Genomic DNA, 27919 nt, shown 5'->3' with positions numbered 1-27919 from the left:
ATTAAAGCCTGGAAGCATACCTGGGCCCAGTGCTCATCAGACCTTGAATGTCAAGCTGGGAAATTTGGCCTTCGCCCGTCATTCAGATAGTGGTATGGTCACATTAGCGGACGGCACAGAGATGGAGGCTCTGCTGAGGTCTTCTGTATCCAGGCATGCCTTCCTTGCTGTACTAGACAGAACAAACATGGTAACAGGAAACTGAAGTGCAAGATAGATAAAGAGATTGTGTATGAGGACCTGGATCCTATCCATCTGCTTAATGATGCAGGAACATATATGCACTCAACTGAAAAGGCTCTAGACGAGTTGGTCAAACCATCAGCAGAGATTGCGAGCCAGGGAGAGTCAGGAGAGCCAGAGACATGCCTGATGGTTAATGATGGACAAAGACAGTTTTGTTTGTTGGCAGGGAAGAGGGTGCGGTGCTTACCAGACGTGTCAGTGAGCCTGATGCTGAGTCCGTGTTGGATTTTAGAAAGGACTGGTCACTTGTCACTCTCTAGCAATCACATTGTGGACTACAGCGTCTGATACTCTGGTTTCGGTTGTCACTGCCGAGAAGAATTTACTGATTTCCTCCTGCCAGCCTCCTCAGTTCAAACTCAAGAGGGCTGTTGGTTTCATGCTTATAATTCTGCCCTCAGAGAATTAGAGACGCTTACTTTGTGGGTTGGCTCACATTTGTGGAATTCCTGCTCTCTGTGACTTTCCCGACCCAGAGAGCATGAAGCTCTTTTAAACTGCTGTCTTATTGATTTACCTACATGCATTTTGTGTTTGTGCCAGAGGCACAAGGGAAACACCTTAAAAACCGAATAAAGAAAGAAATATGGATGTACTGAGACTCCCCTCTGTGTCAGGGAACTGATGCTCGGATCAGAGTGTCAGCACCCTGGTTAGGCTTGAGGCTGGACCTGGGGGTACCACTGGCCTTCTCGGGACCAGCCTGGCCTAAGGAGCGGGAGGATGAGGACGTGAGTGCAAAGTGGACAGAACGGAAGTGCAGCACGGCAGGGAGGGGAAGGTGTACGCCTGTGCACAGGTGTGTGTGTCTGTCTTATTTTATTCTATTTTTTATTTAAAAATTTCATTGGGTATAGTTAATTTACAGTATTGTGTTCATTTCAAGTGTACGGCAAAGCAATTCAGTTATACACATGCATATATCTGTTCTTTTCTGATTCTTATCTGATTCTTTTCTCATATAGCAGTTATAGAATATTGAGCAGTGTTCCCTGTGTTGTACAGTTGGCCCTTGTTGGTTATCTATCTTGATTTAGTGTGTATGTTAATCATAGGTGTATGTGTTTGGACAGGATTCTATGAACATGGGGAAAAAGAGTGGAAAGACCTAGGCCAGGATGTTACTGTATCCTGTGGTGGGGAGTAGGGAGAAGGGACAAATGAAGAAAATGACTGACAAAAACTTAGCTTATAGGAAATGATCTCATTAATGGAAAAAGTACACGCTGTGTGTAGATGCAAGCAAATGAAAGGAAAAGAACATTTATAGCAAGAATACTCTCGTGGGGGATGTGAGGCCTGAGAATGACCTAACACTGGGAGCATGTGGTATTGCTTTCTATACTGCTATGTTAAATTTGATGATGTCCATCAGGTTTCTCCGTTGTACAGATGAAGTTTTCCTTTGTAAGAAATAAAGCAATCTGGAGGATGGTGCTCTAAGATTGTGTAAATATCCTGTTTCCCAACAGTTTTACACTCGGTGATTTTAGCAACCATTGGTGTCCCTCATCCAAGATAATTATTACTCTGGTGAATACAGAGTGGTGATTTTTCTAATTGTCTAATTTTTCTTGTATCAGTTGGTATTCTTCTGTGAAGAAGAACCTTCCTTTCTCCTCCGCCCTTTTTAATCAGTATCAGTATGAACTTGTGGATTTTTAAAATATGCACTTAAGATTTAATGTGTGTTTATAATCCATTTCTAACATTGATCATTTAGATGTTACGTTCTCCTGTATTTGGCTAGCAGGAGCCCCTATCAGAAAAGTTTTGGAGAAATAGTATCTTGATTGAGTGAATGAAGTAATGGTAGGAAAGTGATGAATAAATCTGTGTTTACCGAGAGTTTCTACCTGTCAATCTAGTGTACTTTTCTTTTTATTTCTCTCTAGGCCTCATGGACTAATTGGCTCTCATTCAGCTGGAACCTAACAGATAAGTCATCCTTCTGTGTGTGAAGACAATGCTTGGTTTTAAAACTGCTCTGAACATGATGAAAGCAGGATCGCCCCGGTGACGCTGTCAAGGGGCAACGAGCAGCTTGAGAATTTCCTCTTCTCCAGGGAGCAGCTTGAAGGAGATCCCTTTCCATTAAGGAGGACTGCATGGCAGGCAGCCCTTACTGACGGCTGGAAAATGAGTGTTCCGGTGGCTCCTAAGAAGTCATGTTACAGCGAGTTACGGGACAGCAGAAACGGAGCAAAAAATAACGACCGAGTCCTGAGTTTGGGAGATGCCAATGCCAACCCCATCATGTTGGAAGTTGGCTCCTCTTCTGATGAGCCTGCCACGTGTGCTCTGCCAGAGGAAGTTGGAAATGCAAATTCGAGGGGACCAGAGAGTAGTCCCCGTGTCCCGAAGGAGTTTCACCCACTTCAGGGCTTTGCGAAGCCATCTCAGGCTGGCCCCACCGGTCTGAAGGATTTTAAATTCTCTCCGATGGCTCAGAGAGAACGGAATGAAGAGCCCGAGCTGGAGAGAGGCGCAGACCACCCCCAGGCCCTTCGGGGTCTCCAGGGGCCAGGTCTGCCGAGTCGGAGGACTGTCATGATGGGGGAGTCCAGCCTGGAAGTTCTGGCTAAGCGGGAGGCTGATGTCCCCCGGCCTGTCCCCAAGGATAAGTCGGCCAAGACCCTTGACAATGAGGAACTGAGGAGGCATTCTTTGGAAAGAGCTAGCAGTTCTGCTGCAGCAGTGGAGGTGCTCACAAAGGAGTGGGCTGGGGGCCTGGCCTGGCCGCTTCCACAATCCACAGGGCTGGGGTCCCCAGAAGCCCCGCATCCGGTGCCCGGTGGAGGGGAGGGGCCACCGAAGACGGGGACAGCCCCTTCTCCAGGGCCGCCTTGTCCTCCGGTGGACGGGACCTCAGAGGGAAAAGGCGCACGTCATCCTAAACCATCTACCTCAGTCACCATGGAGACTGTCCCCTTAGAGACCCAGCCAGAGAGGGGACGGGTACCCAAGGTCAGCGCCCAGAGCACAGTACCTTCTGCCCATCCAGAATGCGCTCTTGATTGCTCTCCAGCCTCGAAGGATGTCCTGAGGAGGCCAGAAGCACAAGCAGGTCCGGGGAAGGTGGAGCCCAAGACAGAGCTGAAACCTGTCCAGCCCGGGGCCATGCAGGAGCCCAAGTCCACCCAGGTGGGGGACCTGGGGTGTAATCAGGGGCATGGCATGTCACCTCTTGGGAGAAAGGAGCCAGCTGGCGAGACGCAGCCAGGAGCCTCGGCTGCTGGGTTGAGCAGCCTGGCACATGGCGTTCCCCACCCCCCGGCCACGGGAAGAGACAGAGGTGAGCCGGAGAGGGGAGGTGAGGACGGGTCTCTCCGAACCACCCCCAAACCGAGCCCCGGTTCCTCACGAGCTGCAGATCAGCAACCCACGGCCCGAAGTTTGCCAAGCACAGCTCGGAAGCTGGGTGAAACGGTGCCCAATGGCATGTCACCAGGGGATGGTCACATAGCTTTTGTTCCTGGAGATTCGACTGACAGCAGGCCCTCTGGTGCCAGTGATGAGAGAGGTGTCCTGAGAGATGGGAACAATGTCAGCACTATGGTTTTTGACTCAGATTCCTCCGTTGGAGAGAGAGAAACTGGGGTCCCTAAGCCCCCCGCCCCTCCAAGCAGCCGCTCAGAAGCCGAGGAAGGCCAAGAGGTCTCTCTATCTGTTGCAGAGACCAGGAACCATCTAGAACCTGCAGTGAAGACTGAAAGCCCCTCCCCAGCGAGGGCAGATGTCCTTCTTGGTGTCCCCACGTCCCTCTACCCAGAGACAACTGTGAATGTGGCCCGCCAGCCCCCGCCACCCAGCAGCCGCTTTCAGGACTTGGGCGCATCAAGTGTGGATGTGGGGTCCCCCCCGGCTGCCCTGCCTCCCGCTGACAGCACCGGGTTGTCACACACCTCCCCCAAAGTGCCTGCCAAGAACGCCTGCCCTGGGGGCCTCCCCTGTCCGGAGGACACACCCACCTCACTGGAGGGGACGGTGGGCCCTCCAGTTGAAAAGAGGGAAGAGCGGGCGGACCCCAGGCCCATTGTGATGCCCAAGCCCAAGCACGTGAGGCCCAAGATCATCACCTACATCCGGAGGAGCCCGCAGGCCCTCGGCCAGGTGGACGCGTCGCTGGTTCCCGTGGGGCTCCCTTATGCTCCGCCCGCGTGCAGCGTGGCTCTCCCCAAAGAGGACAAGGCGGCAGGTGGTGACCTGAAGCCGGCTGCTGGCCTCTACGAGAAGTTCAAGCCGGACCTACAGAGGCCCCGGGTGTTCAGCTCTGGACTAGTGGTATCGGGGATCAAGCCCCCAGGACATCCCTTCAGTCCAATGAGTGAGAAGTTTTTGCAGGAGGTAAGAGAATATCATTGTGAGACAGTCTGTGAGTTGAACATTCTAAAGTTCGTGAGGTATTTTCAATGAATCGTGAAAGCAGAGTGTCCTCTCTTAGCAAATTAGACGTTGATGGATGCATTTGTACAGAAAGGGGTGTTGTGAACTAGAGCAGATTGCAGGCAAATGAATGGTTTCCAATGGAAGAGTTTGATGATCAGAATGAGATGGATCTAACTTCTAAAGGGATTCTTTTAAATTCTGCCTGACATAGTACATAAAAGTTAGAAAAGAATTTAAATTGGCTTCCATATTGAAATTGTTCTTGTTGTTGTTCAGTCACTCAGTCGTTTCCGACTGCAACCCCATGGCCTGCAGCACACCAGGGTTTCCTTGTCCGTCACCATCTCCTGGAGTTTGCTCAAACTCATGTTCATTGAGTTGGCAATGCCATCCAACCATCTCATCCTCTGTCGCCCTCTTCTCCTCCTGCCTTCAGTCTTTCCTAGCATCAGGGTCTTTTCCAATGAGTCGGCTCTTTTCATCAGGTGGCCAAAGTATTGGAGTTTTAGCTTCAGCATCAGTCCTTCCAATGAATATTCAGCGTTGATTTCCTTTGTTGTTGTTCAGTCGCTTAATCATGTCTGATTCTTTGTGACCCCAGGGACTGCAGCATGCCAGGCCTCGCTCTCCTTCACTGTGTCCTGGAGTTTGCCCAAACTCATGCCACTGAGTCAGTGATTTCCTTTAGGATTGACTAGTTTGATCTCCTTGCTGATAAGTGAGCACAATTCTATAAAGTAGTGGGGGAAGAAACCCCATATTGTTCACATTGCTCAGACTTGATCCTCTGAAGGAGAATATTTCCCTATGGGAGACTTTCGTGTTTGTATACAGTACAGTGAGTAGAAAATAACGTGTTAGACATGGGCTCTGTTTTAAGTCAAAACAGTAATTACAGCTAGCATTATTTGAGTGCCTGCTATGCACTGGACCTCACAGCATCACATTTTCATCTTTGCTCATCTTTGCTAATCCTTGCTGTGATTCTCTTGGAGGGCGGGATTGTGGTGCTCTCATCATTGTCCAGATGAGGAAGCAGATTTGGAGAGCTTTGAGTTCCTCATCTAAAGTCACAAAACAAGGGCAGCGCTGAGCTGGCCACCCAGGTCCTCACTCTGCCTCCCCTCTCAGTACCACGGGGCTGGGGCCAGTCGTTCTCCCAGAGCTCAGAGAGCAGGTTTTCTCTGGACTCAAACCTCATGACAGCCAGCGATCAATTGAGAGGAAAGTGAGACCAGGTCAGTGTTCTCCCTGACATTCTCCAGATCTGCCCAGGCCGCTGTGGATGCGGGCCGGAGCTGGTAGGATGGCTCAGCTGTTAGGATGCCCTCCGTCTGGCTTCTTCATTTCCTGACCGCCTCTCCTTCGTTCCCGCTCCCTCTGCTGCCTCAGGGCCTTTGCACTTCCCTCTGCTCAGAATATTCTTCTCTCAGATACCTGAAAGACTCTCTCCTTCACATTCTGTAGTTCTCTGTTCAAAATATCACTTCATTACATTTTTTCATTTAAGGAAGTGTAGGTGGCGCCGTGGTGAAGAATCCGCCTGCCACTGCAGGAGATGCAGGAGACTAGGATTTGATCCCTGGGTTAGAAAGATCTCCTAGAGAAGGAAATGGCTACCCACTCCAGTATTCTTGCCAGGAAAACTCCAAGGACAGAGGACCCTTGTGGGCTACAGTCCATGGGGTGGCAAAGAGTTGGACATGACTGAGCACGCTTCATTTAGTTACTCAAATAAAGTAATTGTGTGCCACCTTCTCCCCCCAAAACGATACCCCAGATTTTTCTCTGAGAAACACATCTGTGAGAAAAACTGTATTTGGAGATGAAGATAAGAATCCTTTTACTGTTCTTTCTCTCTGACCCGCCTTATCGTTTCTTGTGTATATTTTCTATCTTTGTTGCTTCTGCTCCATTCATAAAATATAGAGTAATTTCTATATTAGATGCATATTCCTCCCTGCTCTCCCCGCCCCACCCACCGACAGATATTCTGTAGTCTTAACCCTGTGGAAGCCATCCCAAGTCTTCAGGAATTGGCTTGAGTGTTTATGAAGCTTTAGTAGCTCTGAGGGGTTGGGAGAGACCCCATTAGCATGCGGACAGAAGTGCCGCTGGGCACCAGCCCCTCTGTCCAAGGACCGTTTTCTGCCATAATCGGAGAATCTAGGGCCCAGACCCTTTCTTCAGGCTACAGTAAGAACCTGTTTGCTTGTGTGCCTGAAATGATTTTAGAAATTTGAAATCATGAGGATTCTTTAGTTTGCTTTTAAATTATTTCTCTAAAAGTACTGCATTGGAGAAGGAGGGGGAAAAAAACTCCATTTATTTGAGGTTAATCTCTCTGTGTCTGTGACTGTGCAGTGACACCTGCTGTGTTTTGTCAATAAAGATGAAAGAAAAGAGTGTGAAGCTTTTGTGTAGATGCTCTTGTTTTATTAAAAATGCACAGATTAGGCATCTAAGGAATACTTCTTGTTATCTTACCAGAGACAAGTTACCCAACAAAATGATAGGCACCGAAGTTCCTATAATCGTTAAGGTCGTTTTTGAATGATGGCATGATGAATTTTAACCCATGAAACCTATCCAGTTTGAAAAAATGGAATAATTACTGAGATAAGACATTGCAATCTGAAAAACCCAACAGATGTAGGTTAGAAATAATAATTTCTTCATGAGAGCACCTGCTGAAAGACATGAGCAATGACACCAAACATTTAGACACTAAAATTTAAAAATAGAGGGAAGATGAGTATAATTGAAATGCCAAAGATTGATAGTGAGAGAGTAAGTAGAAATAGTAAAAATTTTATCAGAGAGCAGATGTAGAATATTCTTTCATAGGAATATAATTTGCTGGAGCCTGAGTTCCATCTATCGACTATAGCAATCATATATATTTTACAATGTGATTATGATAAAACTTTAAAGGCCTCATCTTTTGTTTCAATAATATCAATTTAAAGAGAACTTTTATCTATTTCAACATTAAAAGAATATTAAATTAAGGGTTTATCTCTTCAACAGCCTGGATCACAGCTTTATAGCCCCTATTAAAGAATGTTGTTAAATGCCTGTGATTCCTGAATAGATAGGGGTTTGACTTGTAAAATGTATTGTGATTTAGAGTATACTTAATTAACACGTGTGTCTTTTCATAAAGGAAGTAAGATTATTTTTTGGTGACTTATGTTCTTCATTTCTAGCATGAGGAAACACTGATACTATCAACAGGCTTTGTGAGTACAGAATTGCGTGTATAAAAAGTAGCCATATGATTGCATATATGTAAGGTAGCCATCCATTGTGTTCTAATCCGAACTGTTAACCACAGGAAATAGTAACATGATAACATGATGTTATGTTATTGGATTCAGGAAAGAATGAAACATGATTCCTTAATTTAATAGATGTTTGTTGATTTCAGCTCTGTGCTAGACATTGTTCTAGGTGCTATGAATTCAACAGTCAACAAGACTCTGCCCCAAAACTTCCATTCTAGCGAAACTTGCTCAAACATTCCTGGAGGCACCACCATACTAGGGAAGACAATCAGAGGTAATTCAGTCTCTCATTTTTAATTATATCAACAGAATATAGAGGCCTGAAAACACATCTTTCCATTAACTTCTCTATTCTTCCATTAAATAACCTTTCCTCCCTCATTAACAATGCATAGTTTATTTCCTAAGTAGCCTAATAAAGACTTAACCTAAATTGATAAAGTTCATCAACCTATTGTAAGACAAGGTCGCCAGAAAGACTGTGCTTTTCTCCTTAGGAATAATGAAACTTTCATAATTCCATGAACATTTGCTAAATTCTTGCCTTGCATCATTGACATTATTTATAGATTGACTACTTGCACAAATTCCAATGATTTCATAACGATAAAATTTTAAAATCTTGTGGAGGGAGTTCTTGTTTCTCCCAGTGGAATGTAGATTCATAGAGTTTTAGAACCAGCATAGACCGAAGGGATCATCCCGTTGCGGTTAACTTAGAGATGAAGACCCTGGGCCCAGAGAAGGTAAGTGATGGGTGATGGAACAGCTCAGTGATGCCAGAGTGGTCGTTGTTGGAGCCTTGGTCATAGGACGAGGTTCAGTGCTCACCCTGTGATGTGTGGTTTTCTGATTGAGCTTCTGGTCATTTATCCTAGGTTGCAGAACGCCCTGGAAAAGAAGAATTTTGTTCTCCTCCCTATGCTCATTACGAAGTTCCCCCAACTTTCTATCGATCGGCCATGCTCCTTAAGCCCCAGCTGGGATTGGGTGCGATGTCACGTTTACCGTCTGCCAAGAGCAGGATCCTGATTGCGAGTCAGAGGTCTTCAGCGGGTGCCATCCACCCACCGGGAACCATAGCCGCAGCTGCCAGTCTCTACAATTCCGACCCTGCAGGTAACCAGTGCAGCAGGGACTGCTTTTCCTGCTGTGCTTTAAAATAGTGAGCGAATAAAATGAGGGTAGCTGTCTAAAGTAGGAATGCCTTTCCTTCTTTAGAAGGGCCTTTCCCCATTCTTCTGTTTGATTGTAGATATGGACACTTGTCAAGACTCCTCTATCTACCACTGTCTTCCTCTGCATTACCCTTAAAATGACGGCCCTTGTAATCACCACTTTACAGCTTTTAGTTTCTCCCTTCCCTGATACATCTTATGGACCAGGGTTCAAAAAATTGTTTCTGTAAAGGGCTACATAGTATTAATAAATATTTTAGGCTCTCTGGGCCATAATGATCTGTGTTGTAAGTACTTAGCATGAAAATAGCCAGAGACAGTATGTGCATGCATGGGTGCAACTGTGTTTCGACACAGCTTAATTTGCACAGACAGATACAGGCACACCTTGGAGATGCTGTGGGTTCAGTTCTAGTATTTGCTTCACGCAGTAAAGTGAGTTTTGAGGTGTTTTTTTTTTGTGTGTGGTTTCTCAGTGCACCTAAAAATTATGTTCCTGCTGTGTGTGCGGTCTCTCAGTCATGTCCAACTCTTTGTGAACCCATGGCCTGTAGCCCACCAGGCTCCTCTGTCCATGGGATTTTCCAGGCAAGAGTACTGGAGTGGGTAGGGTAGCCATTCCCTCCTCCAGGGGATCTTCCTGACCCAGGAATTGAATTCATGTCTCCTGTTGCTCCTCCATTGCAGACAAATTCTTTACCCACTGAGCCATCTGGGAAGCACTGGAGTCTATTAAATGTGCAATAACATTATGTATTAAAAAGCAGTGTATCTACCTTAATCAAGAGCTGTTTATTTATCAAACATATGAACCATCATATGAGCCTTCAACAAGTTGTGCTAATAACATCAAATATGACTGATCACAGATCAGCATAACAAGCGTAATAGTAATTTAAAAGTTTGAAGTATTGTGAGAGTTACCAAAATGTGACATAGAAACATGAAGTGAGCAAATGCTGGTTGGAAAATGGTGCTGATAGAGTCCTCGAGGGGGGTTGCCACAAACTTTTGATTTATTAAAAAGTGCACCATTTGTGAAGTGCAGTAAAATGAGGTATGTCTGTAGGGGACTGGATTTGGCCTCCGGAGAGAGACCTTCCTGCAGGACAGCAGTGACGGTGTCATTCCTTTCAGCTTTTACACATCTTCAGCAACCCATTTTTGCCCACAGAATGGCCCTGCCACCTGCCCCAGCCCTGTCCTGTTCTGCACTGGCTGGACCATGCCCCTCCCCCCCCCCCCCCCCCCGATGTTCTCTGCTCTTCTCTTTCTGTCTCTCTGTCCCTTCTTCTGCTCATGTCATTTCCTCTAGGTTTTACTTTATTGTCCTATCTTATTACGGAAATAATACATACCTGTTGTAAAAAATTTTGAATATAGAAAAGTATAAAGAAGAAAGTCACTGTACTTACATTTTTAACATCCAGCCAGAGTTAATATTATGGAAATTTTTCTTCCCACATGTTTCTTTCCGTGCATGCTTTAATAGTTGAATTAATACTGAATTTTTATTTTTCCTTCTAATATTATATTGTAGGCATTTCCTATGCTGTCAGTGTTTTAGAAATATTTTAATGGCAGCATGAGATTCTGTTTTGTTCACTTATTTATTGTTTTCACAAATTCTGGGTGGTTATTATGTGCTCACAGTTGTAAATCGAGGGCTGCAACAGTGAGCAGAGAACTCCTGCCTTTGTGCAACTTAGTCTAATGGATGCAATAGACAGTAAAAAAGCACAAAGATAAATGCATCATTAGAGATTGTGATAAGTGTTAGGAAAATGAGAAGCATAGTGCTTTGAGAAACTGCAACCATAAGAGTGTTGTATGAATGGGACAAAGGTGGTTCTGGGTGGCCTCTTGGAGGAGGTAGAAGAGTGGGTGGGGAATAGAAGCAGTATTTACTTATGCAAATTGGGCTTTGCTCATTCTACACTGTCTTCCATAATGTTGCAATTTGAATCTTTGAATTTATTTGAATTATTCTTTCATATTTTTCTCTTAGATTATCTGAAGTGTAGTTATTGCATAAATGCATATTCCAAACATTTTTTAAGGCTGACTTATTTTCTGGAAAACATGTAATAATTATTCTCATACTGTTGTTGAAAGTGCTTCTCAAGGCCACACTCTCGCCAGTGTTGAGTATTACCATTACAGTGATTATCACTACTACTGCTATCTTTATTGTATTTCTTTTTTAAAATGTTATCTTTTACTTGGCTGCATCGGGTCTTAGTTGTGGCATGCAAACTCTTAGTTGCAGCCTATGGGATTTCTGACCAGGGATCATACCCAGGCCCCTTGCATTGGGAGCGTGGAGTCTTAGCCACTGGACCACCAGGGAAGTTCCTGCCATTCTTTTATAATATTAGTGGAAGGAAACATTTTTTAATCTGTTTCTTATTTTGTTAGTTTCATTTCCTCAGGTGATTACTGGTCATCATAGTGGTTAGTTGTTTTCTTGGCAAGCACTGCTATAAAAATCAGATTTTTTTTTACTGGTTCCCATGATATGTGTGTATTATGATGGATCTACCTGCTGTTACAGGACTGCTCAGGTTAATTATGTGTTCAGTCTCTCATTCAACAATTAGTGCTGCGGGGCTGTTACATGTCAGTCTTGTTCTAGGTGTGGGATAAAGCCGTGACAACAGAAAAAAAGTCCTGGTGCTTGTTTCAGAATTTCAGGATGGGAGTGGGCACACTTTTTTTAAGTGCATAAATAAATCACATTGCTTATTGGGAGCAGTTGTTCAGTTGCTCAGTCATGTCCAACTCTTTGGGACCCCGCGAACTGCAGCATGCCAGGCTTTACTAGTATTGAAGAAAATGGAACAGAGAAGGACAAGTAGGAAGTTTGGGACAGGAAGAAGGGGGATTCCAATTTTATTTCTTGAAGAAATAGTTTAAAATGTTTATTTAAGCATCTACTTGCATTTTCTGCTCCCTTTATGTTTTTATGGCTTTTTTGGTTGTTGTTTTATTTTCATTTATGTACATATTTTTTTGGTCATGCTGCATGGCACTCAAGATCTTAGTTCCCTGACCATGGATGGCACCTGAGCCCCCTGCATTGGGAGCATGGAGTCTTTACCACTGGACCACCAGGGAAGTCCCAGGATTCCAATTTTAAATAAAGTGGTTGGGAAAGGCCTCCCTGAGAGATGACCTTTAAGCCAGTCCCCAAAGGAGGGCAGGAAGGAAAGAGCCAGTGCAAAGGCCCCGGGGTGGCAGGAAGGCCAGGGAGGCTGGAGCTGAATGAGAGGGCAGGGGGACGGGTTGAGAATGGGAGTAGACAGGTGATTGGCATGGAGGGGACGTGCAGGAGGGCTCAGAAGGTCATCAACCTTTGACTCTGAGTGAGGAAACCGTTGGAGGCTTTGGAAGCGGGGAGGTGGGGCAGTGTGATCGGAGTTTTGTGTCAACAGGACCTTTCTCAAGTCCCAGGTTGAGAGCACGCTGTAAGGGGACAGTTTGTCTGTGTTGTCTCCCTTCCCTGCCCCACACACCGCCCTCCACTCTACAGACCTTGATCTGTGTCTTCAGCTCCCTGTGATGGACAGACTCTGAGCCCCTCCTGCATCTGCTCTGGCCTGAACCATGCCTCCAGGCGGAGGGAGTGGCAGTGATCGGGCTCCTCTCTTCATTTTCCTTCTCCAAAGGGTCACATTCCTGTGTTGGCTGTTGCACAATTTCTTCTGAGTCCTCCATGGTAGACTTTCCCACTGGGACCCCTACCCATTCCCTCTGTGTATGTGTGATAGTCACTCAGTTGTGTCTGACCCTTTGCGACCCCATGCACTATAGCCTGCCAGGCTCCTCTGTCCATGGGATTTCCCAGGCAAGAATACTGGAGTACGGGTTGCCATGCCCTCCTCCAGGGGATCTTCTTGATCCAGGGATCCAACCCACATCTTTTATGTCTCCTGAATTGGCAGACGGGTTCTTTACCACTTTTATGTGGGGAGCATCGTGGCTTTAATGTGGCTTAAAGGAACCAGATATGCTATAAATACAGGCTAGTCCACAAAGCATGTTCTCCCAGTTTCTTTGTTATAAATTAGTACTCTTTCCTAAGACCCTTAAAATTTTTCAGATCTTAAAGTGACTCTGCTGAAAAATAAACCTAAGCACTTCCTTATTTTGTACATAATTTCTTGTTTTGTGTATGGTGTTTTCTTACTCTACAGTCAGGCATAAACCTATGAAGTTTCACTGTCAAATTCAAGATGTTGTTTAAGTACTCAAAGGACAATAGCAGGACTGCTAGTTGCCTCCCTTTGTTGTTGTTGAGTCACCCAGTCCTTTCCGACTCTTTTGTGACCCCATGGACTGTAGCCTGACAGGCCCCTCTGTCCGTGGGATTTCCCAGGCAGGAATACTGGAATGGATTGCCAGTTCCTTCTCCAGGGGACCTTCCCAACCCCAGGAATTGAACCCAAGTCTCCTGTATCTTCTGCACCGGCAGGTGGATTCTTTACCACCGAGCCACTGGGAAAGCCCCAGTTACCTCCCTCTAGGTGGAATAAAATCTGTCTTAGTGAAACCTAGGATTGAATATAAAAACAATTTGTTAAGAAAACACAATTTTCTATTAGATCCTTCACTACTAAAGAGTTAAAAGGGCAGTTCTTTACTGCACTGTCTTTTTAGTAAATTTATATATATTTTATGTTTCTTTTTCCTGAAAAGCATCTCTCATGGCCTAATATGTTATGTAAAAATTGTTAATTTATATAGTGTACACTGTGTCAGAATATAATTTGTATTCATGGAAATAAATATACCCAGCGTTGCTGAAAGCATGGCTGTTTCATGTCAACTAGTGCACCCTGAGAGAACTATAATATTTTTTGATAGGGGCAGTTAAAGTGTCAGAATAGAAGTTTTTAAAAGACAGGTTGAGAATACTTTACTCTAGAAATAACCAGAGAAGTTCAATCAGAAAAGGTAAGTTGAGACAATTTTTTTTCAACTTATTTTGTTATGAATTCTTCTTGTGAAAGTAAATTTTATTTCAGAAAATACTGGGTAAACTTGTCTCTTTGGTAAATTTTTTCAAAAGGCAGGTTGAATCCTGCCAAATTTTAAAATGTAGGCTATCAAGTTAATGTAACATATATTGAAAAACAAGTAAACTTGATTGGAACAATTTAAAACAGAAGCACAGTAATAATTTTTGAAAAGTCTGAGCGGTCATGCTTATGTCAGAATGGAAGCTCATAGTATAGTGACCAATGTTTGGAATATAATAAATGAATCCAGTTATCTCTCACCTGGCCTCCCAGGTCTCCAAGGCGAGGTCTCCCTGCTGGAGCCTGTTTGTATCTTTTTCTTTCTTTTCATGCTGGTCTCCGTACCCCCACCCCATGGCCTCCTTTCAGTTCTTTATGCATTTCAGCCCCTTTCTGACAAAAGGCTTCTGTGGTCAGCACGCCTTCTAGAACACGCTTCCTCCAGCACACTCCAAGACCTGTCTTCTCCTTCAGGTTTCAACATAAATGTCATGGCTCCAAGGACTTCCCTGGTGGTCCTGTGGTTATTCACCTCCCAATGCAGAGGTACAGGTTTGATCCCTGGTCGGGGAACTAAGATCCCGCATGCCTCATGCCCCCAAACCGAAACACAAAACAGAAGCAATATTGTAACAAATTCAGTGAAGACTTTACAAGTGGCCCACATCAAAAAAAATCTTAAAAGACATAAATGTCATGGCCCTGGAAAGAAACCTGACTGTGATCCCCCTATTCAGGGCCCCTTCCCAATCAGGTACTTTCTAACACATTTTCCTGTTTGTCTCCTTCACCAATTTATATCATGGCCTGTAATTATCTTATTTTGCCTTTGCACACTGGCCATCTCAGTCTATGAGAAAAAGTGAAAGTCACTCAGTTGTGTCTGACTCTTTGCGACCCCATGGTCTATACAGTCCATGGAATTCTCCAGAGTGGAACACTGGAGTGGGTAGCCTTTCCCAGGGGATCTTCCCAACCCAGGGATCAAACCCAGGTCTCCCACATTGCAGGCAGATTCTTTATCAGCTGAGCCACAGGGAAGCCTGAGAATGCTAGAGTGGGTAGCCTATCCCTTCTCCAGTGGATCTTTCTGACCCAGGAATTGAACCAGGGTCTCCTGCATTGCAGGCAGATTCTTTACCATCTGAGCCACCAGGGAAGCCCAGTCCATGAGAACAGGCATTTAGAACTGCAATATCTATTGAATAAACATTAACAGTAGCAGCAGCAGTGGGAGCTCTTGTGTGTGGGTTTTTTTTTTTTTCATCATTAGGGAAAGTTGATAAAGTGCTGAGATGATTTGGAGCAGAAGCAGGCAAATTAAGGACAGATAGTAAATATTTTAAGCTTTGTGGGCCAAACAGCCTCTGTTACAACTACTCCACTCTGCCATCATTAGAGCAGAAGGGCCACGCCAAGTGAACGAGCGTGGCCGGGTTCCAGTAACGCTCTTTTTACAAAAACAAACGGCCAACCTGTGCGCTGTAGTTTGCTGACTGAATGCAGTTTCAGAGAATCACCAGTGTTTGAGATGTTCACATCATTCCTTTATCCAATATTTTATTCATTCTGCTGTTGAGCAGAGGTTTTCTGGGGACCTGGTGTGGGCCAGGTGCTAGTCTGTGTTTGGGATGCGCAGATTAAATGTATAGTCCACACTTGGCAAAAATATATAGAGATATCAGTAGTTACAGTAGGAAGAGAGATGCATTTGATAGAGATTTTCAGAATGCACGTGAGCGGGGTACCCAACTCAGCTTGGGTAGGTGGGGGCTCTAGAAGGCTTTTCCAGATGAGGAGGTGAGATGAATTTTGCAGGATGAATAGGAGTTTATCAGAAGGGGTAAAGGTAACATGCGTATACCTGTCAGAGAGAGAGGTCATGAGTTTGGTGATGCAGATCCCTTACAGGGACCGATTACTCAATCAGAAGTACCGGAAAATGCTTTATAGGGTGGGGGTGGACACTTAGGCATTGGACACAGGCAGGGCTCGAGGTTCCTTGGGGACATTTGGGTAGAAATCTCCAAAGGGCAGAAATGGCGCCTGGAGAGAGGTCTACGCCAAAGGTCAACATGGGCATTGTTGTCCCTCCCCCCCCCCCCCGCCCCCCACCGATGTGAGCAAATGGGTAAGAGAGGGAGAACAGAGTAAGGAAGAGGTCACAAAGGGGACCGTGTGCCCGCATCTAAGGGGAAACTGAAGGAAGAAGCCTGCAAGAGGCAGGACATCCACTGCAGGTGAGTGGCTGGTGGGGGACATGGGGGGAAATGCAGTGTTTGAGTCTAATGAAGAGGGAGCCTCCGAGGCAGAAAAATGGTCAAATCTGTCTCACAGGAGACAGGACAAGTGAAAATGCAAAGAGGCGGTTGGGATGGGAAATTAGGAAGCAGTTGGTGACCTAGTTTTGAATGAGCAATTTTAGTAGAACATGGGGGCGGAAGTCACATATTAGTGAGTTGAGAAGTGAATGAAAAGTGAGGGAGTAGAGGCAATGAGAATAGACTCCAGTTTCTAAAAACACCCCAGTGGAGAAGAGAGCACAGTGCTCGCTGCCAGGGAAGGGGGCTGGTGTTTTGTTTTGTTGTTCAGACTGTGACCCAGGGGATCTTCCCGACCCAGGGTCAAACCCATGTCTCCTGCATTGGCAGGCAAATTCTTTACCACCGAGCCACATGGGAAGCCTCCCCCCGCCCCCAAATAAAAAATAGAATGAAAATAGTTTATTGGTATCATTTATGTGCCATATCATTATTTTAATCATGATTTTACTTAATTTCATGAGAACTATATAGCATCTACCAAGAAAAATTTAAATCCGATGGGAAGACATCCCTGTAACAACAAACCAACAGTGAAATTCCTGAGATGGTCACAGAGATGAAGAAGGAAATGGCAGCCCACTCCAGTATTCCTGACTGGATGGACAGAGGAGCCTGGTGGGCTACAGTCCCTGAGGTCACAGTCAGATGTGACTCAGCACGGACACTTGCACATGTGGTCAAGGAACATCTGGCATAACTGTGGTTTCTTTGGGGTCTTAATGACACTGGATGACCTTGGGACATATCTCGGAGGCTTCCGAAGAGCATTCAACGTGTTCTGGCATTTGTATTATTAATAGTATATCTCTCAGTATCACCATTACTACATACTGCTGAAATGGACATTGATAGTGGCTGTGTTTGTATTGTGTGTTTGGCCATCCCAACTTTGGTTTACTTTTGTTGTGACTGAGCGTGCCTAATAATGCCCTGCAGGAATGACTACAAATGCGAATTTCCTCAGCCAGGACCCAGAGACAGCTTGGGGTGGGTCACAGGCTTAACAACTATTCTACTTATATGGACAGACACTGTTCGTATACATAATAAATATTGAGCACCTACTGTGTGTCAAGTTGTATTAGGCCCTTAGGATACAACCGTGAATAAGACAGACGAGATCCACAGGCAGTTATGATGCAGCGTGATTTAGTGCTGCGACTGCAAAGTTTTCTGGGCCCAGGAGAACAGAGGAGGGGATCTAACCCCAAGTTGGGGGGCAGGAAAGTTTCTCGGGTGTAGTGTGGTGTGAAGGAGTGAAGGATTTGATGTTGTTCTTGTGGAACTTCCCTACCTCTTTCTCCTGGGATGGATGTGTTGTTTCCCTGTTTGTTTTGCTGGAGTACATCCTTGGTAATTTCCAGAGAGAGTTCAAGGAAAGCAAACTTGCTGAGATTTTGCCTTTTCGAAACTATCTTTAGTCTGCCCTCACTAGATCAAATAGCATTTTCTGGGTTGAAAATGAGTTTCTTTCAAAACATGCAGACTTCCTTGCGTTGCTCAAAAGAAACATGGTGCCTATCTGATAATATTTTGGGGGTGGGGTGGGGGTAGGAGACCTGCTTTTATTTCTCTCCAAAAGCTTTAGAATCTTCTCTTATCCTTGGTGTTTTAAAAATTCCGTGTGTGTGTGCACTGTGTGTCATATAGAGAGTGAGAGAAGATGAGAGACAGAAATACGGCAGACAGAGATAGAGAGGAACTCAGAAAGGTAAAGGGAAGGAAGGGAGGGTAAATGGATTTATCTTGCTAGGACTTGCTAAGCTCTATTTCCCTTCAGCTTTGGTCATCATCTTCTGTTCTTGTTCAGTCCAACTTCTCTGTTTTCTCTGTCTTCCTGGAACTTCTATTATTTGGTATTTGGACCTCCCAAAGTGGTGACTTACATCTAGTTTTTCTTTCATTTAAAAAAATTTTTTAAAGATTTTTTTTTGTATAGACCATTTTTGAAATCTTTATTGAATTTGTTACCATGTTTTGATTTTTTTTTGGCTGAGAAACATGTGGGATCTTAACTTCCCAGGCAGTTCAGTTCAGTTCAGTTGCTCAGTCGTGTCCGACTCTTTGTGACCCCATGAACCACAGCATGCCAGGCCTCCCTGTGCATCACCAACCCCCGAGGTGTACTCAAACTCATGTCCATTGAGTCGATGATGCCATCCAACCATCTCATCCTCTGTCGTCCCCTTCTCCTCCTGCCTTCAATCTTTCCCAGCATCAGGGTCTTTTCAAATGAGTCAGCTCTTTGCATCAGGTGACCAAAGGATTGGAGTTTCAGCTTCAGCATCAGTCCTTCCAATGAATATTTTTAGGATGGACTGGTTTGATCTCCTTGCAGTCCAAGGGACTCTCAAGAGTCTTCTCCAACACCACAGTTCAAAGCATCAATTCTCTGGTGCTCAGCTTTCTTTATAGTCCAACTCTCACATCCATACATGACTACTGGAAAAACCATAGCCTTGACTAGATGGACCTTTGTAGGCAAAGTAATGTGTCTGCTTTTAAATATGCCGTCTAGGTTGGTCATAACTTTTCTTCCAAGGAGTAAGCGTCTTTTAATTTCATTGCTGCAATCACCATCTGCAGTGATTTTGGAGCCCAGAAAAAGAAAGACTGTCACTGTTTCCACTTCTCAGTGAGTGAAGTCACTCAGTCGTGTCCGACTCTTTGCGACCCCTACCTACCTACGTAGCCTACCACGTTCCTCTGTCCATGGGATTTTCCAGGCAAGAGTACTGGAGTGGGTTGCCATTTCCTTCTCCAGAGGATCTTCCTGACCCAGGGATCGAACCCAGGTCTCCTGCATTGTAGGCAGATGCCTTACCATCTGAGCCACTTCCCAACCAGAGATCAAACCCATACCTCCTGCATTGGAAGGCCAAGTCTCAACCCCTGGACCGCCAGGGAAGCCTCTATAGTTTTTCTTACATGTTCTCTCTTTCTTCATGCTTTTCCTCATTTTAGACAGTCTCACTGGGCTTTATTTTCTAATGCTTCTCTTGAAAGCCTTGTTTTGGCACGTCTTCCTGATGTCTGATTGTGTCTTTTCATAGCAGATTTCTGTTTCTTTTATTGTTGCAACATCTTCCCAAATTTCTCTAAGGGTGCCTCTTTCAAGATATTTCCTGTTTCCTGAATTCTCTCTGTAGTCTCAGGGGCAGATTCTGTTTCTCTCAATGTTTTGGTTGCTTGGGTTATGCTGGAAGCTCTTCTCAAAGTCTTTATGATCAGTCACGCTTGCTATTGACTTAGGTGAACTTGAAGTCTATTTGTTCGCACTCTATAGGAGTCTGTTTCCCCGCACCCTGGGGCTTGGCTTGGGTGGGCAGGTGGAAGGTAAATTCCTGGTGCTGGGTGCTGCATGGGCAGATGAAGGCCAGGGGAATGGGGGTGTCTCCTTCCCTGTCTCAGCCTCTCCCCCCTCCTTCCCGGGATCCGAGGCTCTGTGGCCCTGGCTGTCCGGCTGGAGGTCAGCGTGCACTCCCTCTACTGCAGCACGGACGGCTCTTCTGGCTGCTGCAGCCTGCTCGTCTCCTCTGCCCGCCAGCCAGGGACCTCTGTTTCTGTTCCAGAAATTGTTGAAATAGCCGACTCAGTAAGTAGCTCTTTTCTCTCTCTTGTCCTAGGTTTAAATATGTAAATTGCTTAAGAGAAAGAAGTCAGTAAATGTTAGCTCTTATTATGAACTGTACTTCTTCAAATTGAATGACTCTGACTTTAAGGCATCTTTGGTAAGAAAGGGACAAACTGCCTGCGTTCTGTCCACCACCGCAAGCTGGCAGATCTCCTTTTCCCCGTAAATCTAGTCACCAGCACCTTGTAGGGTGCTACTCGGTAGTGTGAGATGGCTGTTTCCTCAGGCCTGCAGAAGAATTCTGAGAACTGTGCTGTTGAATGCTTTCCGTAGAGATGCTATGTCATCATAATCTCCTGAGTCTTTTCCTTAGCCAAGAGCGCAAGGGCTTTGATTTTTTTCCTCTGTTTTGCAGTGCGGCAGCCAGTTATCAGAAAACAGATGATTCAAGGGCATTTTTTCATAAAAATATTGTTCCTTTCAGTGAGCTTTGAGATGCTGATGGTTTCCCCGAGAATCACGGATATAAATAGAATCTAAGGCTTTCTCCATCCACACGTATACCCACAGCAGTTTAGAAGCGTTGGTAGGTTTAGAGTCATTTACAAATAATTAACTAACTCTGCCATTTCTGTAAGGTGTCCTCGTACAAGGTCACCTGTATTTGACATCTCTTTTTAAACAACTTCTAAACGTACTCAGATCTGTCCATCAAAAGTATGGCATTTGTAGTATTTATATTACTTGTCCCTTCCTCAAATGTCCTTCTATTTGCAGCACTCTCTCAAGCCTGCACCCAGCCCTCCGCTTTTCAATTTCCATTTCTTACCCAAAGCCTTTTAGGAATTTATACACTGACCAATTATGTATAGAGAGGTCAATGCTCCCTAGTGGTGATTTAATTCTTCTACGGTGGAAAATTCATCACTGGATGTTTGTGAATCTCTGGATTAAATCCAGCCACTTAAGGTGAGGCAGCAAGATCTAAACAGAAATGAAGATGCAGATACTCAGATCCTAGTTAGACTCTAATAATGCAAAAATGCTTGGTCTCAGTGTTTTAGGGTACTATAAGAAAGTAAAACTCAAGATTTGGACCTCAATTAAAGACATACTGCATACATAGGTTTATTTGGTTTTGCAGATTACTTATTGCTCAGTTAGCAGTATTCTGTTTTTACCTTTGGATCCATCCCTTTGCAGCTCTAAAAACGTGAACCAAACCAAACCAAAATTAAACAACTTTCACTAGTTCCCTTTCTAGCCTGGGTATTAAATAATGCCAGTGACCTGGATTGCGGACAGACATACCTGTCATGAGATGAGCATTAAACTTAAAAATAATTTCAGGCATTGCTTTAGATTTTCCTGAAGTCTCATCAAAGGGTTTTATTGTTATCTCTTTGCTTCATCATTGGACGTGTATTTCTGAAAGTGACCTAGATCTGATCTTTACCCAGAAGCCCTTTCTTAATTTTGATCTTGTTTATCATTTAGAGACACTTTGAATTTTCAATGTGTTGTAACTTCTTAACGTTTAACCATTACTTTATGTTCACATCTTTAACTTGTCTCTCCATTCTTCTTTTCTACCAGAATAGTAAGAAGCTGGGTAGCATCTTCATCTCTCTGCCTGGAAATCTCCTTGGCCAGAGTCCTGAATTATTTAGATATAATTTCTACATTCCATGCCACAGCAGGTAACATTGTTGCTAAACTTTCAGCCACCCTTAACAGGGATTCACTTTCCATCAATTCCCTCACTTGAAACCCTCACCAACAGCTTCCTCAAAGGCCTTCCTGGGAGTGGCTGTCTTAACCACTGTAGCACCAGGGAAGCCCCAGGATATGCATTTTTAGATGCAGTTTCTTTCCTGTCATTATAATGGGTAGAAGGTTTTATCCTCATTTTTCTTTTTTCCTTTATAATTTATGTATTTATTTTTGGTTGCTCTGGCTCTTCGTTGCTGCGCGAGCAGACTTTTCTGTAGTTGCGGTGAGCAGGGGGTACTCGCTAGTGGCTGCGTGCGGGCTTCTCATTGCAGTGGCTTCTCTTGTTGCAGAGCATGCGCTCTAGCCTCATGGGCTTCAGTGGTTGCAGCTCATGGGCTCTAGAGCGCTGGCTCAGTAGTTGTGGCTCACAGACTTAGCTGCTTTGTGGCACATGGGATCTTCCTGGACCAGGGAGCAATCCCTGTGTTGCATTAGCAAGTGGATCCTTACCCACTGCACCATCAGGGAAGTCCTGTCCTCATGTTTTATATGAGGAAACGGATTCAGAGAGTTTGAGTCTATCCTGAGATTATACACTTGATGTTACCATCAAACCCAGACCTTTAGTACAATCCAGAAACCTGCCACTTCCTTTCTTTCTATAATTGTGTCTTTCTCGTCTCCTGTGGGATGGTTGCAGCTTTAACATTAAAAATTTTTGCTTATTATTTCCCAACGTGGAGTAAAAAAACAGCTGCTGTTTATTCTTATTCGAGAGTAAAGTGAGAGAGGATTTCTTTCCCAGCTGCTTGAACAAAGCGAACCACCTCTCTGCAAAATATCTGTGAAACAAAAAACTGTTTTTAAAAGCAACTGGGAAGAACTATAATAAATTTTTTTTTAAAAGGATAGTTTGATTCATATAATGTGTTGTTCTATGTGTATAAATATACCAGAAAAAAACCCACTTCAGATATAAAATAAGGAGAAAATGGGCCTTGAATAAAAACCCTGGGTCATTCTACTTGATGATTTTGCCTTTCTTCAGTTCTTTTCTTCCCATTGCGCTTGGTCTGGCCTCTGTTTTGGGCCTGTTTGTCCCCTTATTCTAGACTGCGGTTATTTATCAACAGATGTTTCTACTCCAGTAGGTTGTAAGCCCCTCTTGGGGACCACTGCTTTGTTTCTGAATTTCCCACAGTGCCTCTAAAGTGCCTTGACCATGGTGCTGTCTGTGAATGCATATTGAATTGGATGGATATCCATTTGCATTCTTAAAGTTTTTTTTTTTTACTACCTGAGATGTCTGAAACATGGGGCAACAGTGGATGGACTGTTATCAATATAGTATTGAGCCATAAAGCACCATAATCTCGTTCTAGTTGATTGAGATATTGCTAGCATTCCAAAGTCATATTTGAAGGAGAATCAATACAAAAGGGGAAAAGGTAAGAACAAATACAACTTTTCATTTTGCCTCTAAATGTGAAGATTTGCGTTCTTCAAAGGATTCATCTTTCAAAGGAAAACCAGGATTACTTTGAAAGAGTGACACGTCTTTTTAGCACTTAATAGCAGCAAAATCTCTTTTGTTGTTCAAATAGGAGTTTGTATCTTTTGTGGGGGGGCGGGCAAAATCTTGACAGAATGTAGAGCCTTGGTGAAAATAAAAGACGTAAGCACACATAAGCTCCTTTGCATGGGATTTGAATATTTGATTCTAGAGGTTTTCTGTAAGTGTTTAAATTAATTTTTGGAGTTATTTAATTTCCCCATTATGGTCATATTCATTTGGAAGAGACTTTGATCTGCCATGCAGAGCATCTCTTCCATCTGCCTATTAGAAGGGGTTTTTGTGGAGGACTCAACAATGACAGACCAAGTCCTCCGTCTGTCACAGCCCTTTGAAAGTGAAGATGCTAATAGAATTTGTGACCTTCATTGCTGTAGCTCAGTGTAAGCTTGTTACTGAACACAAGAATTATTTATTCTTTAAAAAACTTCTGTTTTAATATAACAGCTCCATTGATATATAATTCATAGGCTAGATAGGAGTCACCCTTTTAAAGGATGCAGTTCAGTGGTTTTTAGTCTATTCACAGAATTGGGCAACCACAGCCACCATCAATTTTAGAACATTTTTATAGAAACCCTGTGCCTGTTATCAAACCCTCCCCTTTCCCCCAAACTCCAGCCCCTGGCAACCATTAACCTACTTCCTGTCTCTATAGATTTGCCTACTCTGGACATTGCATATAATTGAATCATGCAACGTGCAGCCTTTTGTGTCTGGCTTCTTCCATTTGTTGTAAGGCAGTGGTCCCCAACGTTTTTGGTAGCAGGGACCGAATTCACGGAAGACAATTTTTCTATGAATTGGGGGGTGGTGGGGGGATGGTTTCAGGATAGTTCAGGTGTGTTACATTTATTGTTCAACTTTATTTCTATTATTCTGTTATTATTATGTGAGCTCCACTTCAGGTCATCAAGCATTAGATTCTGGAGATTGGGGACCCCTGACTTGATGTTTTCACGATTCATCCATACTGTAGCCTGTATCAGTGCCTCAGTCCATTTTATGGCTGAAAAATGCTGAGTGTGTTGGCCTTCCTCAGTTAATGCTCCTTTGTGGTGTTTCCACTTTTTGTCACTTGTGATTTATGCCAACGCACTCTCTCTCTCTCTTTCCTCCTCCCCTCTATCCTCCGTCTTTTTTCCGTTTGTTGTTTTTCCTGGAGGTTCTTGTGCTCTGCTTGTATCGATGCGTTTCTTCCAGAAAGCTTTAAACCAACATCCTCTGGGGTGGGACCTCCCTATGGCAGTGGTTGCTTTATGGCATGTCAGGACCCTGGGTGGGTTTGAGTTAAGCTCTTTGGTGTCCACAGAGATGCCATGGGTATTCTTTTCAGTAACCTTGAGGATTGGGCTTCCCTGGTGGTTTAGCTCTAAAGATTCCACCTGCAGTGAAGGAGATTCAGGAGACTTGGGTTCAATCTCTGGATCAGGCAGATCCCCTGGAAGAGGGCACAGCAACCCACTCCAGTATTCTTGCCTGGAGAATCCCATGGACAGAGGAGCCTGGTGGGCTACAGTCCACGGGGTCACAAAGAGTCAACACAACTGAGCAACTAAACCACCACCAGCACCTGGGGATCAGGATTTCTGTGTGACAGACACACAGGTGGCTCAGGCACTGCTGAGCCGTCTGCTCTTAGAAGTGCAGACTTCTTGGCCTTTTTTCTTCTTTTTCACCCTAATGGCTGCTTTTTCTTGAATGACTACCCTGTGGGCCTCTATATGACAAGGTAGCCTTTCCCCTGAGCCAAGCAGTGGTCCCAACTTCTTTCCAAGGCATGCACTTAGGTCCTGGCAAAGATACGTGACCCAAGGTCACTCTCAGAAGGGCCCCAGTCCAATTGCATAGTCCTATTTCTAAAAGCAGAAGTCAGGAAACCACAGTTGTACAGACCCCACTTTCTCTGGGCACAGGTGTGACCCCAGCCTCCCCCTCCGGGGAGCTGCTGCCAGAGGAAGGGGCTCCATAGGCCAGCCTAGAGTCTTTTGGTTCTCTCTATATTTCCACACCTTGTTGTTCAGTCACGTGTCTGACACTCTGTGACCCCATGGACTGCAGCACACCAAGTTTTCCTGTCCTTTTCCCTTTCCTGGTGTTTTCTTAAACTCATGTTCAAGATGCTTTCATTAGTAGACTGTTCACTGAACAGTCTGTTTTTTGCACCTTGAATTTTCTTTTTTTTTTTTAAATGAACGGTCCATTTCTTAAATTAATAGGCAACCTGACTGTGCTTTCAATAGATAATGAAGAGTTAATTGTAGTGTAAGAACACCAATGAAGGGTCTGAACACAGTGAATATGGCTGCAGTGAAAGTTAAGTGGCTTGACTAGGAATATTATACAGAACAACAGGCTGCTTGGCCCTTTTCCACTTTAAGTGTCATTAAAGAGCATTTGTGTGTTGATAATGCTCTGGTCCTACCTGGTGTTGAGAGACTTCTCCTAGGATTGGGATGATCCTTGCAGTGGCTAGATGTGGAGCTTGGCTCAAACACAGAGGTGCTTAAATCATGGATTTATAATAATGTTTTATTATTTCAACATTAGCCGGCTTTGCATATAACTGGGAACTAATTTTGAAGTTTGCATGCATTCTCAGTCACTAAGTTGTGTCCAACTCTTTTGTGACCCCATGGACTATAGCCCGCCAGGCTCCTCTGTCCATGGGATTCTCCAGGCAAGAATACTGGAGTAGGTTGCCATGTCCTTCTCCAGGGGATCTTCTGACCCAGAGATGGAAAACCCAGCATAGCCAAAAATAGATAACTAAATAAATTTTTTAAAAAGAGTAAATTATGGTTTGTTTATGCTGGAGCTGGGTTAGTATTCACAATCTGTGCCTTCTCTATCTTGCTGTCAACTGAGGTTTTTTTTTTTTTTTTTTTTTTCTGGTTTGGGTTCATTTTAGCAGATTTAAAGAAAGCTTCCAGTTCAAATGCTGCAAAATCCAACCTACCCAAATCTGGACTTCGTCCTCCTGGCTACTCGCGTCTCCCCGCAGCCAAGCTGGCAGCCTTCGGTTTCGTCCGGAGCTCCAGCGTGTCCTCGGTGTCTAGCACCCAGTCGGCGGACAGCGCCCAGCCCGAGCCCGGCCGGCTGGCCAACCGTAAGTGGGGCGGACGGGTGGGCGGGCAATGCTGCTGTTCCCAGGCAGGCCTGCCCAGCAGAGATCGAATCAGCACATGTGCATGGGATTGCAATTTCTGTGTGCATAAAGTAACAATTCGGGTTGACTACCTCACTCTACCATGGTTGGGACTTTAAAAATTATCTACTGTAGAGGGAAAAAAGCCTGTTTGACACTACCATTTTCTAAGTTATACGGGGAGTGAATGTGCCTGAAAAGGACTTCTAAATTACTCTTAAATCTAGAAAGTGACTTATACCGGGGCTGATTCCAGGAGTCCTTTGCCTCATGCATTGTAGGTGAGAAGCCACAGAAAAATCCAAAAATGTTATTACCATGTTGTGCTGTCGTGAAGCATATTAGATGTGAAATATTAGTGGAAAGAATCATTTTAATCACATGTGATTATCTGTTATGCCTTCCTGTTGGTGGAGCACTCAGTCTCCAAAAGTCATCTCAAGGATGCTAGAAACAGGGAAGCCCAGCCAAGCTTCTTCCAAGTCCGTGCCAAGGAAGGTCCCCGTGAGATGAGATGGTGTCAGTCCAGACCTGCTTCCTGACACTGGTGCTGTAAGCTGAATTTGAAAGTATGAAGTCATAGCCTCCAAGCAGGTCCCAGCAGCAGCCCCTGTCCCTAAAGAAGACTCGGAGGCTGCCCTGTTCACCTGAGCCGTCAAGGCTCAAGCAACTTCGTAGACTCATCGACTGGATCTGAAGCTGTGCCACCTCAGATGTCAAGTAGTAATGATTTGCATACTACTTAGCAGCTTTCCTGTGGAGAGCTGTTTGAAGGATCATATGAGTTGAATCAAGTTGGAATAAGAGATAGTGAGGGGGAGAGAGAGAGAGGAGGAAGAGAGATTAAGAATGAGATTGGTTTTGTATTATTTGTTCAGTTTCCTTTCTCTAAGCTTATTTTATTCCCTGTTCTTTCTTGGGTGGAGCATTTGTACACTTGTTCTAAATTTTGGCCTGCCTGGTTATTCCTAAAAGTAATGGGTTATATTTTCCTTCCTCTTAATGTGTTTGTAAGCAATTCTGAGAGGTTCTTTGCTCCCTTGGTTCCCTGAAGGTGACCTGCTTTCACCTGGGAATCATTTTAGGAATCCCACTGGGATCGGGGGTTGCATCACGCTATGGTACACATCTCAAAATCTTAACACAAATATACTAGAGAACTATTTGTAAATGTGTGACTCTAATTTCTAGGTGTGTGTGTGTGCATATTAAGAGTCTGAAGGTTTTGAAATAGAGGAGCAATGATCTGTCATCATTTTTAATAGAGATTCCCAGGGACATATTTCTCTCTTAGATGGAGCATGAATGATAAAAAAAATCTCATATGGTATGTGTCTTTCCAAGGAAGGAGTTAAGATTTTGACTTCCTTTTTTTTTTTTTTTTTTTTTTAAGATTTTGACTTCTTAAAAAAAAAAAATTAACCTCAAGGTGAATTGAGCCCTGTCCCCACGGCAGGCGCTTTCTC

At 44.3% G+C, this 27919-nt stretch overlaps 1 protein-coding gene across 3 annotated transcripts in view; it reads left to right on the top strand.

The window, feature by feature from the left end:
- The first annotated feature begins 2385 nt into the window (after positions 1-2385).
- MTUS2 (microtubule associated scaffold protein 2) overlaps positions 2386-27919 on the top strand; it is a 249383-nt gene continuing 223849 nt past the window's right edge. Inside the window, exons 1-3 of one of the 3 annotated variants that reach the window (XM_061133231.1) lie at positions 2386-4593; positions 8801-9041; positions 26220-26414. In XM_061133231.1, the coding sequence (XP_060989214.1) occupies positions 2386-4593; positions 8801-9041; positions 26220-26414 (2644 nt within the window). Of the gene's footprint in view, positions 4594-8800; positions 9042-26216; positions 26415-27919 lie in introns of all 3 variants that reach the window. The other 2 variants (XM_061133230.1, XM_061133232.1) reach the window with 2 other exon arrangements.

This window comes from Dama dama, chromosome 30, assembly GCF_033118175.1.
Source record: "Dama dama isolate Ldn47 chromosome 30, ASM3311817v1, whole genome shotgun sequence".
In the NCBI taxonomy this organism is placed as follows: domain Eukaryota; kingdom Metazoa; phylum Chordata; class Mammalia; order Artiodactyla; family Cervidae; genus Dama; species Dama dama.
Note: the sequence above shows the minus strand (reverse complement) of the source record. Positions and strands in the feature narration are given on the sequence as shown.